The sequence below is a fragment of the Astyanax mexicanus genome, chromosome 6, assembly GCF_023375975.1.
Source record: "Astyanax mexicanus isolate ESR-SI-001 chromosome 6, AstMex3_surface, whole genome shotgun sequence".
Lineage (NCBI taxonomy): Eukaryota > Metazoa > Chordata > Actinopteri > Characiformes > Acestrorhamphidae > Astyanax > Astyanax mexicanus.
In genome coordinates this window covers 30,548,661-30,561,825 of record NC_064413.1, presented here as the reverse complement: position 1 = coordinate 30,561,825, position 13,165 = coordinate 30,548,661, and the positions used below count along the sequence as shown (strand labels likewise).

At 37.8% G+C, this 13,165-nt stretch overlaps 1 protein-coding gene across 2 annotated transcripts in view; it reads right to left on the bottom strand.

Annotated features, from left to right (window-relative positions):
- osbpl10b (oxysterol binding protein-like 10b) overlaps window positions 1-13,165 on the bottom strand; it is a 77,379-nt gene that overhangs the window by 14,987 nt on the left and 49,227 nt on the right. For both annotated transcript variants that reach the window (XM_007251821.4, XM_007251822.4), the window contains one exon: window positions 1,781-1,927. In XM_007251821.4, coding sequence (XP_007251883.3) covers window positions 1,781-1,927 — 147 coding nt within the window. The remainder of the gene's footprint in view (window positions 1-1,780; window positions 1,928-13,165) is intronic.

Sequence of the window (13,165 nt, the reverse complement as noted above, 5' to 3'; positions counted from 1 at the left end):
CGAAGCCTAATTAGGATGATCATGATAGTTCATATTATACTCAAATCTGTGCCTGTGAGAATCTATACCCAAAAACAGGACAGGTCTTGTTAAATTAGACGTCACAGCTTTATATAAAATGCAATTGTGTAATCTCTCCTGCAGTTATGTCACAGACATTCCTCATGACCAAGATCATCTTAAATAATCTGACATGATCTCCTAATTCAATGAAATCGTGTTAATATCTAAGAGAGCATGTTTCCCACAGCTTAAACATATTAAGTATAAAATATTACAGAATTCTCTTCATAAACTGGGTCCATATATTTCAGCTGGAGTTTGTGTTTGCCCATTTCATTATTTAGCTTTAGATTAGGTAAAACTTTATAAATTACACGTGTGAAAAAAATAATTCTCAAACAATATCTTTAAAAAGTATGGACAGAGCAAAAATCAACTTTTTGCCTGCATGGTCATTGTCACATTTTGTGCTAGATATTTTGTATACATCACAATAATTAAAGAAATGAAGTGTAATTAAACAGTTATTACATAATAAAATTGAAGACCACATTCATATTTAAAGTCTTATCTGTTCCAAAAAATGTTTTTTGGCTTGACAATTTGCAGTTATTATCTGTCTGTAATATGAACGAATCTGTCTATTTTAATGGCACACATGAATACATTAATTCAATAATGCACATCGCCTTCACAGAGGCCAGTCACTGGTTAAACAAACTGTGTTTGTTAATGCTTAACATGGTGTCTGTTCATATGCCCTGCCTTTTAACAAACAAAAAAAAAATGATCAACTTGCTGGTCCTGCATGAAGGAACGTGATCATGTGTTAGTGGGGATATGGCCCAGCAGTGCTGTATGGCGCAGATAAATCTGCTTTATTTTTTTATTTGATCATCATAGCAATGACTATTACTGCACTTCATCTGTCAGACCTCTAAGTCTTCTCTTTACTGCTTCTTTAAAGAAAATACTTCTACTGTTAATAGAAAAAGTTATGTTTCTTTTTCCAGTTATTATATTAAGCCGCAGTTCATGTTTTCCCAGTTTAGCATTTCACATACTGTCCTGAATCAAGAATTGTGATCTGATGATACTACAGGTCAGACAAAGTGTGCTGGTAGATAATATTGTGCTGAACGTTTCACACTCAGATTTGCCTTAATGCTGCATTTACTTGGGGGCTAAACTGGTAGCCCTTCTTGACTTGGAGACAGGTTCGAACACTCAGCATTCTCTCCACCAGGTTTGTGGTAAAACACCAGGAATGCTTTTCTTCTTTATTAGCTAAAAGTTTCCCACAAAAACAGTCAGATCCCTAAACACTTAGTCAGGCATGTCCAAACCTGTACTGCTACTGTACTCCTCTGCCTCGTTTTGCTTTCAGAAAACGCAGAAGATGAATGTTTAATTGTTTCATTTTTGGAAACTAGATTACATTTTTAGTTATTCCACAAAATAAGCTAATCTATGTGCAGTATGTACATCTGAATGATACCATGTTTTATATTTTCAGATATTTTCTTTATCCAATATTTTCCAATGTTACTGAGTAGGACTGACATCACATAACCTATTTTGTTTTAAGTTCTGAGATATTTTTAGCTTAGATTTCCAATATCCAATCCAGTATGTGCTGTTGATACCGGTCTAGCACTGATACTGGAACAGGATACTGATTCTGGGTCATGTGTAATTGTATTGTACTGCGTGAGTGAATGAAAACGGCATGTGTTTGATGTGTGTTTGTATGTGAATTGAGAGTTTGTGTCTGTACCCTTGTGAGGTCCATGCCGAGTTTGAGTTGGGACAGCAGGTGGAGGATGATGCTCCTCTGGTCGTCCAGCACCCCCAGGTCTTCCTCCTCATTGTCCTCAGTGTCTGTGCTTTCCTCACTAGGGTCCACTGCATCTGGACTGGAATTCTGTTTAAACACAAAGCACACAAACTGGTATTTAATCTAATGTCATTTTCTGTAGTTTCTCAGACAAGGCTACCAGATCAGTCCTGTAAAAGTCCTGAACTAGAAATAACAAACAAACACACACTTAAAGTGGCAAACTACTAAGAGTAAACTGCATTACTTACAAGTTTTATTTAGCACTGCAACTATATTGTAAACTATATCAACAGTGAACATAGGTAGATTCCACTTTTTAAATATACACATCAAATATATTCTTAGTATACTAGTGTCATAATAATGTTTATATCACAAAAAATGTTTAATTTAAATTTACATATCATACTCATATTTCAGCCAAACTTGAAGTTTAGACTTAACTTTTGTTTGATTTCATTTATCTAGAACAAATATAATTAAACTTTTCATGGGAAAACACTGACTACTTCACATTGCATTAAAATGGAATACCTTCTGTGCACAGCTTGTATAAGAGAGTATATTTGCTGTGCCCTCAAAATAACTCAACACAGCCATTAATGTCTAAACCACTGGCAGGAAAAGTGAGTACACCCCTTAGTGCCCAATTAACCATTTCCCTCTCCAGTGTCATGTGACATGTATGTTTCAAGGTCTCAGGTGTGAATGAGGAGCAAGCCTGTTAAATTTGGTGTTATAGGTCACTAACTTTCTCATACTGGTCACTGAAAGTTCAACATGACACTTCACCATCATAGGTTATTTAAACTGAGCTGCAGCACAGTGGCCAAGACCATACATCGGTTTAAAAGGAGAGGTTCCACTCAGAACAGGCATGCCGTGGCTCAGCGTCATATCCAAAGGTTGGTTTTAAAGATTAGCTTTTAAAAAATAGACGTATCAAAACTGTCAGCATTGCTGCAGAGGTTAAAGGGTGGGGGATTAACCTGTCAATGCTCAGACCATACGCCACACACTGTTCAAAATTGGTCTGCATGGCTCTCATCCCAGATGGAAGCCTCTTCTGAAGCTTACACACAAAAAAGCCCACAAACAGTTTGCTGATGGTTACTGGAACCATGTCATGTGATCGGACAAGACCAAGATAAATTTACTTGGTTCAGATGATGGCAAGTGTCTGTGGTGGCAGCCAGGTGAGGAGTACAAAGACAAGTGGATGCTTTTCTACAGTCATGCATGGTGGTGAGAGTGTCATGGTTTGTTGCTGCATGATTGCTGCTGGCTGTGGGGAGCTATAGCTCCATAGATCATTGAGTGAACCATGAATGCCAACATATACTGTGACATACTAAAGCAGAGCATGATCCACTACCTTTTGAAATATATATAAAAAGGTTCGAAATTTTAGCCAAATAACTAAATTTATTTATTGGACTGACAACAGAAATTCAGGATTCTGGAATTCAGCCTAATTTTAAAGACAAGCACTTTTATGGATTTAGTTCTTTATAAAATAAAAACAGACTGCATTACATATTTCCTTTTAAGAGCACTGGTTTTAGCAGTAATCAATCGCTGCCATTTCATCCTGTTTATTACTTAAGCCTCAGTATTTCGCTAGCAGTCTGTTCAGTTTTGAGATTCTCTTAGCTGGCCTGGGCCGGCTAATGTGTTTGGTCTCTGCTGCAGTCACTCATGCGAAAGACCTACATTGTTCCTAATGCATAATGTAAAGCAGCCCACATGTGCCTGCCCCAAAGCATTGTGGGAAATGAATAAAAAGCCTTCACTGCTCCTAGGGTTGACCCTGCCCCCTCCCTAAACATTGATATTGTTGACAGATTAGTAAGAAATGTCACATCACTCTGTCTCAGAGGACTATCTTTTATTTTTTTCCTTTTCTGCGAGTGCATGAGCAACTCGGGACGACCAGATGGGAACTGTGTAAGAGCAGCAATAGAGCAGGATCCTGTGAATGAGCTTTAATCTAAAAGTAACCAAGTATATGATCATATCTTCATTAAATCTGTTTAATCTGCTCTCTCCATGTGATGCTGGTGTAACTGGGGCTCAGTAGGGGGGAGGGGTGGATGAGCTGGGACAGGATGGCCTGGCTCTGTGCTCTGAGCAGCAGCAGCAGCAGTGTTTCACCTGAATATTTCATAGAAGAGGAAAAGCACGTGCAAATGCTGCTCTTTTTTCTCTCTGCTCTTCTATCACGCTGCCACACTCTCAGCCTCAAACACACACAGAACTGTTTAAACAAAGCTCAATCACTTCACATTCAAGGTCAAACCACAGGGGTCACTCAAACATCCACAGCATTCCACCACATGGGGCGATCAATGTGGTCAAAAAAGAAAAAACAGTGATTTAACACAGAATAAATATATTGTTACTCTCATGCAAAACATATTCTTCATTTTTGTTAGTTTTCACTTTTTGACACAATCTGAATCTGGAAATGTTCTACAAACAATTAAAATGTTATGATAAATGTACCAATAAAATGCTCCAAAGTGACTTTAGTGAAATTAATTAAATAAAAAAAATATATATTTTACACTGGCTTCCATTCAAAGGTTAAGGTTTTTTTTTTTAAAAGTTGCTATTTTTAAGATATTTTTTTTTTCCAGTTCCACTTTTCCAAAGTATATACTGTATGTACATGATGCATGTGTATGTAAATACAATGCAGCCTTATTATAGCAAAAACTTTCATAATAACTTTTATTTAGTTTTATGCCAGTTTTATACACAAGGCTTTGTTCTAAATAGTAAAGTTTGTTCATAGCAAAGATAAATTTATCCAAAGTCTGGAAGCAAATACATAAACACAAGTAAGCCTGTCGCAATACTTACATTATCAACTTATCATTCAATATTTGGACCGGATCTTAATAGGTGCTAAATTGCCTATTAATTAATGTTTACAAGCCAGCCTGTACATTTTCAAAACAAAAATATATCAGTGCGGTTTTTTTGGTTTGATTGATGTAGAATATACTCCAATTAAAATGCCTGAATATTTGCATTTGTAACTTGTAAAAGGTAATTGCTTTTTAGAAAAGTGTACTTGCATTATTATGCTATCTATTATATTTTATCATTATTATATCAGTGGCATAAAATGCTGTTAAAATATTGTTGGTATATATAGTCAGTAAAACATAGTTACCTAAACACAAGTATTTTTTAGAGGTGCAAAAAATTATCTAATGTTTTGAACAATATTAATAGTTTTAATAGTATTAATCTTTAGGAAAAATAACACTTGGATCCATTGCACTCCTATCAAAGATTCCAACCTCCATAAGAAACAATGTGCCAGTGTCTCAGCGGAAACTCCTCCCAACCTAAAACAACAACTTCCAACAAACACAGCAATCACAGCTCCATGCAGACTCTGCTCCAACTTACATTCATGTCTGGACCAGTTCAGAAATGTGCTCCAGGAAAGTCATCTCAGACGTATTCCAAAAAAAACAAAAAACAGCTCTACTTCTCTAGCTCTCTCTTTCCTTCTCTCGTTCCCTCTTTTACTCTCTCTCTTGTTCTGTCTCTCTTTCCCTTTTTCTCTCTTTAATTCTGCCACTCTTATCTTTCTGCCCAGCTGTCCCTGAGCCAAGGAAGTGCTACCCCCTCCCACTCTGCCCACCCATACACTCGCGCGTGCGCGCTCGCTCGCTCTCTCTCTCTCTCACACACATGCTCACACTCACTCTGACGTTACTGCTGCTGCCCGGACTTGCCACAGGCTGCTTTGCTCCAAATCCAGCAGGACCTCCTAGTCTCTGTTCGGCTGCGTTCGCAAAGCCTGAGAGACATGTACACACACCGATTGAGTGACAGCAAGCGGAGAGAGAGAGAGAGAGAGATCACTGCTGCCTGTTACTTTTCTAAGAGATTAAATGTGATGCTCTCAATCCGTCTTAAAACCACTACCACTGCACGTGCACACATACATTATTTATAGATATATACATTAAACCATCACCAGTTGGGCACTTTTTGACAATCTGAATCAGTCAAAATGTCTTGATAAATGGATTATTAGAAATGTTACAAAAGATTGGTTGTACAGTCCTATACAAACGTTTTGGCACCCTTAACTCAGTGACTCGTGGAACTATATTACTGTAGTTTTGTAAAGTTACTATTTACAGAGAATGCTCATTTTAAGGGTGTTTTTACACCTACCTTTTTTGATCTAGACCTTTGGAACTTTGAGTAATTTTTCTGACATGGATTAAGCCTAGTTGTAGACTATATTTTTAATTAAATGCTGTGTAGTCTAAGACTAGGCTTAATTCCTGATCCTCAGTTTAGTTCAAACCAAAATAGCAGGCGCCATGACAACGGTCAAGACCAAAGAAGAAAAATGTAGTCTGATTATCACTAGTGGTGAAAGCAATATATTATTATATTTTTAGTATGACAGTTTATTGCAGTTCTATCTAATTCCAGCTTATGAAATCAGTTACACACACTGTCCCACCTCCATCTATGGGCATTAGGGGTATGAATAATCACTCATCTCATGACTCGAGACACGATATTGAGTTCACAAGAACAAGATTTTAACAATATATGTTTTTATATCAAAGTTGACACATATTATTGAAAATATTTGATGACTGAAACTCACAAAATGCAAAACTGCATGTGAATTTTTAACAAGTAATACAGAACAGTATGCAAAAACTGCAGCTGGTTTCACCTTAAACCCAACAACTTTCTGTATGATCTCACATGAGTCTATAAGAACTATTGTCAGAATGCCCTCCATGAGGGTTCTGTATTTAACTGGCAACCCCCTAGAGGGTTCTCTATACAGACCTGGTAACCTATGTCAGAAACTGAAGGCTTTGTATTTGCATTTGTCTGCAATTCAACATCAAACTGCAGTTTAAACCGTGAAAGAGAGACTGTCTGGATGAGAATATAAATACAAAAAGCCAGGTGTGTGCATGTGTGTGTGTGCACAGTGGCTTATTTGAGCAGGCTAACACTGCTGTTTGCCACCTAAAATGATTAAACATTGTTTTAGTTACCTGTGCTGACGAGAAATATTGTGCCGTTTCAATCTCACACTAAATTTGCTAGCAATGATAGCAATTATGATCCAAAACAAAAACATGGGACATATGTTGGTTAGATCTGCCATAAATGAGTGGTAATTATCTGTAAACCCCAAAAAGTATTTAGCTAACTTTTGTTTTATGCTAACTCGGGAGTGATGCCATTTCCAATTCTGACATCCAACTTCCAAGATAAATGGATTGCAGCATTTATTGCAGTGCATTGTTTTCTCCTCGTCATGCAAGGCACCACTGTGCGAGTTACATGCATATATACAGAATGCCTGCAGCTCTCTTTAGGAGCAACCACTGAGAAAAAAGTATTACAATGATAAAAGGGATGATGGCTACGTCATGATGACATCAGATTTGGTGATGTACACATGATATTTTTAGCATCTGCAAGCTTTAGTGGTGCACCAACACAGCTGCCCCGGCAGTCATTCTTGCTCACCAGCTGGTACTCAAATCAGCGCTAATGGTTGTGCATGTTTTGATACAATAAGTGTTTTGCTTCTACATTTATGTATATACAGTCAATGTTTCATGTTGTGTTATTTACTGTATCTGTAAATAAATGTAGTCAGGTCTATGCTTCATGGGCCCCTTGCCCAAAAGTTGAAAGACTTTAAAATAATAAGATCAATAAGACAAATGAAATAATGCACTGGCCTCTGAAAGCCGAAGCAGACAGTACAGTTTTAGAAAGCTAATGAAGTCACAGAACAATCCATTAGGAGGGTGGGTTTGGTGGAATATTGGTCATGATTAAAAACACACGTGTGTGTATAAGGGTCTAAAAGAGTGTGTGTGTGTGTGTGTGTGCATGTGTACATGACACATTGTGTCATGTGTTCGAGTTTGGTTACTGTGTGTAATCCCTGTGCTATCCTTCATCTCGTGACATGGTCTGATCCCTGGCCTGATCTGCTGTGGGGCGTCCAGCACATGACTCTCCTCTCTCCTTAGAAACTCCTCAACACTGTCTACATCACTCAGCATTGTGTGTGTGTGTGTGTGTGTGTGTGTGTGTGTGTGAGAGAGAGAAATATACTGTGTGTGTGTGTGTGTGTGTGAGAGAGAGAGAGAGAGAGAGAGAGAGAAAGAGACATGGGAGATGGGGATACAGAGAACATTCTGTACTGATGGAATTGATGGAAGTGTGTGTGTGGTTGCTGTTTGTTTAAATGTTTATGAATGCTCAGTTGACCTCAGCTACAAATTTAATTTGCCTAATTTCCTTAAGCGACAGTAAAGATGAAGTATAGAATGATGTTGATTAGATAGAGAGAGAGAGAGAGAGAGAGAGAGAGAGAGAGAGAGAGAAAGAGACCAAATTTTACAGAAAGAACAAACAGCTAATGAAAGACATTTACTCACATTACTTATTACTATATTACTGCTTTCTCTGCATGGGTCACATGCTCTTACACAATAGTGTACTCTATTTTAAACACTAAATACTGTAATACATGTTCTGTCCTACCTAATTTTTTTCAGGTGCAGGATAGTCTCTCAGGAGGGAATTTAGACCTTAGCCTACAGCTTAGATTTTCTTATTGGGGGAGGTTGCGTGTGTCATCTTTCTTATTCTGTCTCTTTGTTCTAGACCCTAAAGATCTTGTTTTAAGAATAGATATTTGACTTTTAATATAATTTTAGTATAATAGATAGTATTGACAGTATTCAATAAAGATAATTTTACCTATATCTACAAGTGTGTAGTAACATACTTGGGGTGCTTGTCAGGAATATTATATATGTTAAAGCTGGCTTGTACAGACAATATATAAAGGGAGAGCTACACATATGTAGAAATGGGTAAATAAGTTTCACTGAATCCTCCTATGAACTATGAGTAAGACTTCTTTATAGGGTTGTCACGATACCAAAATTTTGACTTCGATACTGATACCAACTGTAGTATCACGATTCTCGATACCAAAACGATACTTGGAAGTAAAAAAACAATAAAAATATCTGAACATAAAATGTTTATTTTTGACTGAACTGGATTGAAAACTGAACAATCGGTGCAAACGTTTTTATTCTATAATGAAACATTTGAACAAAAAACAAGTTTCGTTATTATAACCTTAACTATAACATAATTATCTAAACACTTCCTAAAAACTAAAACTAAAACCAGAGGTAATGGTAGCCTGACTATGTGAACCTGACGGGCGGGCAGAAGTTAAGTTCTGAATAAGGAAAATAAAGAGACAGAAGAACATTACAATGTTATGTTCATTTTAACACTCACTGCTCCGTTTTATTAATCAACCGTTTACCGTTTTTAATAAGCCCATCTTCAGTGTAACGATCAAGCAGGCTACGTGCCTGACCACAGATTTGCGATGGAAACGCGAAAACGTGAACATCTTAAGTTCATGTTTCACAGCCAATGGGATAATGGAGAAATAGAGAAAACCACGGGTCCAAAACAAAACTCCTGCACACTCCTCTCCGTGTTAACGTGATTTACTAGCAGTCGCTAGTAAATCTTAGTAAAGCTACAGACAGAGTGTATCTTGACTAACTCCACTAACCTGTCGACTTCACAGCTCTTTGTAGAGATCAGGGTGCTTGTCTGCTAAATGAATGAGCGAAATATGATCAGAATTATGTTAAATAACACTGTAACATAGAAGCATAGAACTATTATTTAATTAAAATGATTTTTAAGAACAGCTAAACACAGTGCTGCAGGTCAAACGCGGAGGCGTTCACGTGCGAGAGAGAGAGAGAGAGACAGAGAGAAAGAGACACAGAGAGAGAGAGAGTGAGAGAGATTTGCGTGTTCTGATGTGAGCTACTCACAGGTAAAGGTTCTCTTTTATCTCCTCGTGCTCATATTCTAGTCCCACACATAATTCTGCAGCTCCCTCAGTGTTTTCTGTCGTATTTTGCGGCTAGCGCGAGCGCTTACAACTAACACCGCGGACCGCGAGGTGCCGCCGCGCTTGTGCCGAATCCGCTACTGAATCCGACTCCCGCTTCGCGGACAGAATCGGCACAACACCCCCCGCTGTACAACTGCGGGAGTGAAAACAGCGCTAATAAATAAAGTAGTTTAGTTTCACTTTCAGTTTTTGTTATTTTCGTTATTTTATTTAAAAATAAAAATATAAATAAAAAACAGATGCCTACATCTCAGACTATTTTCCCACACTTCACTCCTCGCGCCCGTCCACAAGTCGCGGACGAGAGACATCTGTTATTTTAGCCGTCGCCATTCTACACTCGCTGCTGCTCTGCTGGCTTGCGCGTGAATCGATTCATTTGTTCAGAACACTAAGTTTGAATCCTGCCACACCGACTGCTGCGGTGTGAATCAGTTTTCTTATGAACTGAATCAAATCGCGCCTACTAATTTGACTCATTTGAAGCTAGTGACAGGGCTATATACAGTATCGAAAGCATCGAACGCTAAAGAACCGAATCGTTTGTGATGACGTAGTATCGAAAAAGAATCGAACCTTCGGTACACCGTGCAACTCTACTTCTTTAGGATGCATTATATGTTGTTTGGTGTACTGAAGTTACACTATGATAATTTTACTTCTTTTGAGCTTCTTTACACCAGTATAATTAATCCAGTTTCTTTAATTAATATCTACAGATCACCAGGGCCCTATTTAGAATTTTTAAAAGAATTTAGTGATTTTGTCACAGACTTAGCAGTAAGTAATGATAAAGTGATTATAGTTGGAGACTTCAACATTCATTTCGAAAAATTGGATGATCCATTAAAAAAGGCATTCACATCAATTTTAGACTCAGTGGGTATTATTCAAAATATAACAGGACCTACTCATTACTGTAATCATACTCTGGATTTAGTTTTGACCCTGGGTGTGAGCATAGATAACCCGAATATTCGTTCTCAAACCTCCGCAATTTCAGATCATTACCTTATTTCATTTAAATTACATCTCAGTCATAATATATGTACATCCCCTAGCTACTCTGTAAAACGTTCAATTACGCCTTTTACAGCCCAACAATGTACAGGTAAGCTTCCAGACTTATCAACTCTAATATATTCTCCTATAGACCCAGTAGAACTAGACAAACTAACCGAAGGTTTAGAAAATACCTTTCGCTCTACCTTAGATGTTGTAGCACCCCTTAAACATAAAATAGAGAGACAGAAAAAGCTCGCACCGTGGTACAATGATCAAACTCGTAACTTAAAGCAGTTAGTACGAAATTTAGAGCGTAAATATCGATCAACTAAACTGGAAGTGTTTCACTCTGCGTGAAAAGACAGTCTTGTTAAATATAGAAAAGAACTAAATAAAGCCCGCTCAGCGTATCTGGCCTCACAGATCGAGATAAATAAAAATAATCTTTACAGAGTTCTCTTTAGTGTTATTTCCAATTTAACTAAAAACCAGGCAGGTACTGAACCTCAGATCCCAGCCATTCACACCAGCAACGATTTTATAGACTTCTTCGATAGTAAAATTGAAAACATTCGGGATAAAATTAAACAGATAAATATTACATCCTCTCTGTCATCTGGTCTGGCTGATCTAGAACAAAACCCTGTTACTGAAGTTAGGTTAGGAAGTCTTTAACCCACTTCCACAGCTAGAACTAGAGAAAATTATCTCCTCTTCAAACAGCACAACCTGCACACTTGATGCTGTTCCCACAAAATTACTAAAACAGGTACTGCCAGATATAATTAAACCTCTGTTAATGATAGTAAACTCATCGCTCACCCTAGGCCATGTATCCAAAGCCTTTAAAACAGCTGTAATTAAACCTCTGATCAAGAAATCAAATCTTGATCCTGCTGTACTGTCTAACTATAGGCCTATTTCAAACTTACCGTTTATTTCTAAGATTTTAGAAAAAGCTGTAGCCCAACAACTTTGCTCTTACCTACAAAGAAACCAAATCTATGAAAAATTTCAATCTGGATTTAGGCCTTATCATAGCACTGAGACAGCTTTAGTTAGAATAACAAACGATCTACTTATAGCCGCCGACCAAGGCTGTGTTTCCCTACTCGTACTTCTCGATCTGAGCGCAGCCTTTGATACAATAGATCATACTATCCTTTTAGAAAGACTAGAGAACATGGTCGGTGTAACCGGAACTGCCTTAGCATGGTTTAAATCGTACTTAACCGATCGCTATCAGTTTGTGAGGTTAAATGATATGTCTTCCAGTTATACCAAGGTAAGATATGGAATTCCACAAGGCTCTATATTAGGACCGTTATTATTTACATTATATATGCTCCCACTGGGCAAAGTTATTAGAAAACATGATGTGAATTTTCATTGTTATGCGGATGACACTCAGCTCTTCATATCAGCCAAACCTGATGACAGAGTGAGATTAAAGAAAATCGAGGATTGTGTAGAAGATGTAAAATCATGGATGTCGCACAACTTCCTCCTATTAAATAGTGATAAAACAGAAGTTTTCCTATTAGGCCCCAAAGCTGCTAGAAATAAATTATCAGACTTAATGCTAAATCTGGCTGACTTCTCAGCCACACCTGGTTCAGCAGCTAAAAACCTTGGAGTTATTATAGATTCAGATCTAGCATTCGATAAACACATATCTAATGTTACTAGAACAGCTTTTCTACACCTCCGTAATATTGCCAAGCTAAGAAATGCCCTATCACTGCATGACACAGAAAAATTAGTCCATGCCTTTATTACCTCAAGGCTAGATTATTGTAATGCGCTACTGTCTGGATGTTCCGGCAGTAACTTAAATAAACTTCAGCTAGTTCAAAATGCTGCAGCCAGGGTCCTTACTAAAACTAGAAAATTTGAGCATATTAGTCCAGTACTATCAGCACTGCGTTGGCTTCCAGTCAAATTCCGCATAGACTATAAAATTCTCCTGTTAACGTATAAAGCCCTACACGGGCTCGCTCCTGAGTATTTACGAGACCTCATCTCCTATTATGAACCACCGCGATTACTTAGATCTCAGGGTGCTGGTTTATTAGTAGTTCCTAAAATTCAGAGGAGCTCTGCAGGAGGAAGAGCTTTCTCTTATAAAGCGCCTCAACTCTGGAATAATCTACCCGAATATGTTCGGGACTCAGACACAGTCTCAATCTTTAAGTCTAGACTGAAAACTTACTTGTTTAGTTTAGCTTTTGGTAATTAATGTTTTTCCCTTTAGATAAGGCTGCAGATTCAGGGTTTCATGGACAGAGGGAATTGTGGTAAACTGATATGCTGGTGCTGCTGTTCTCCCA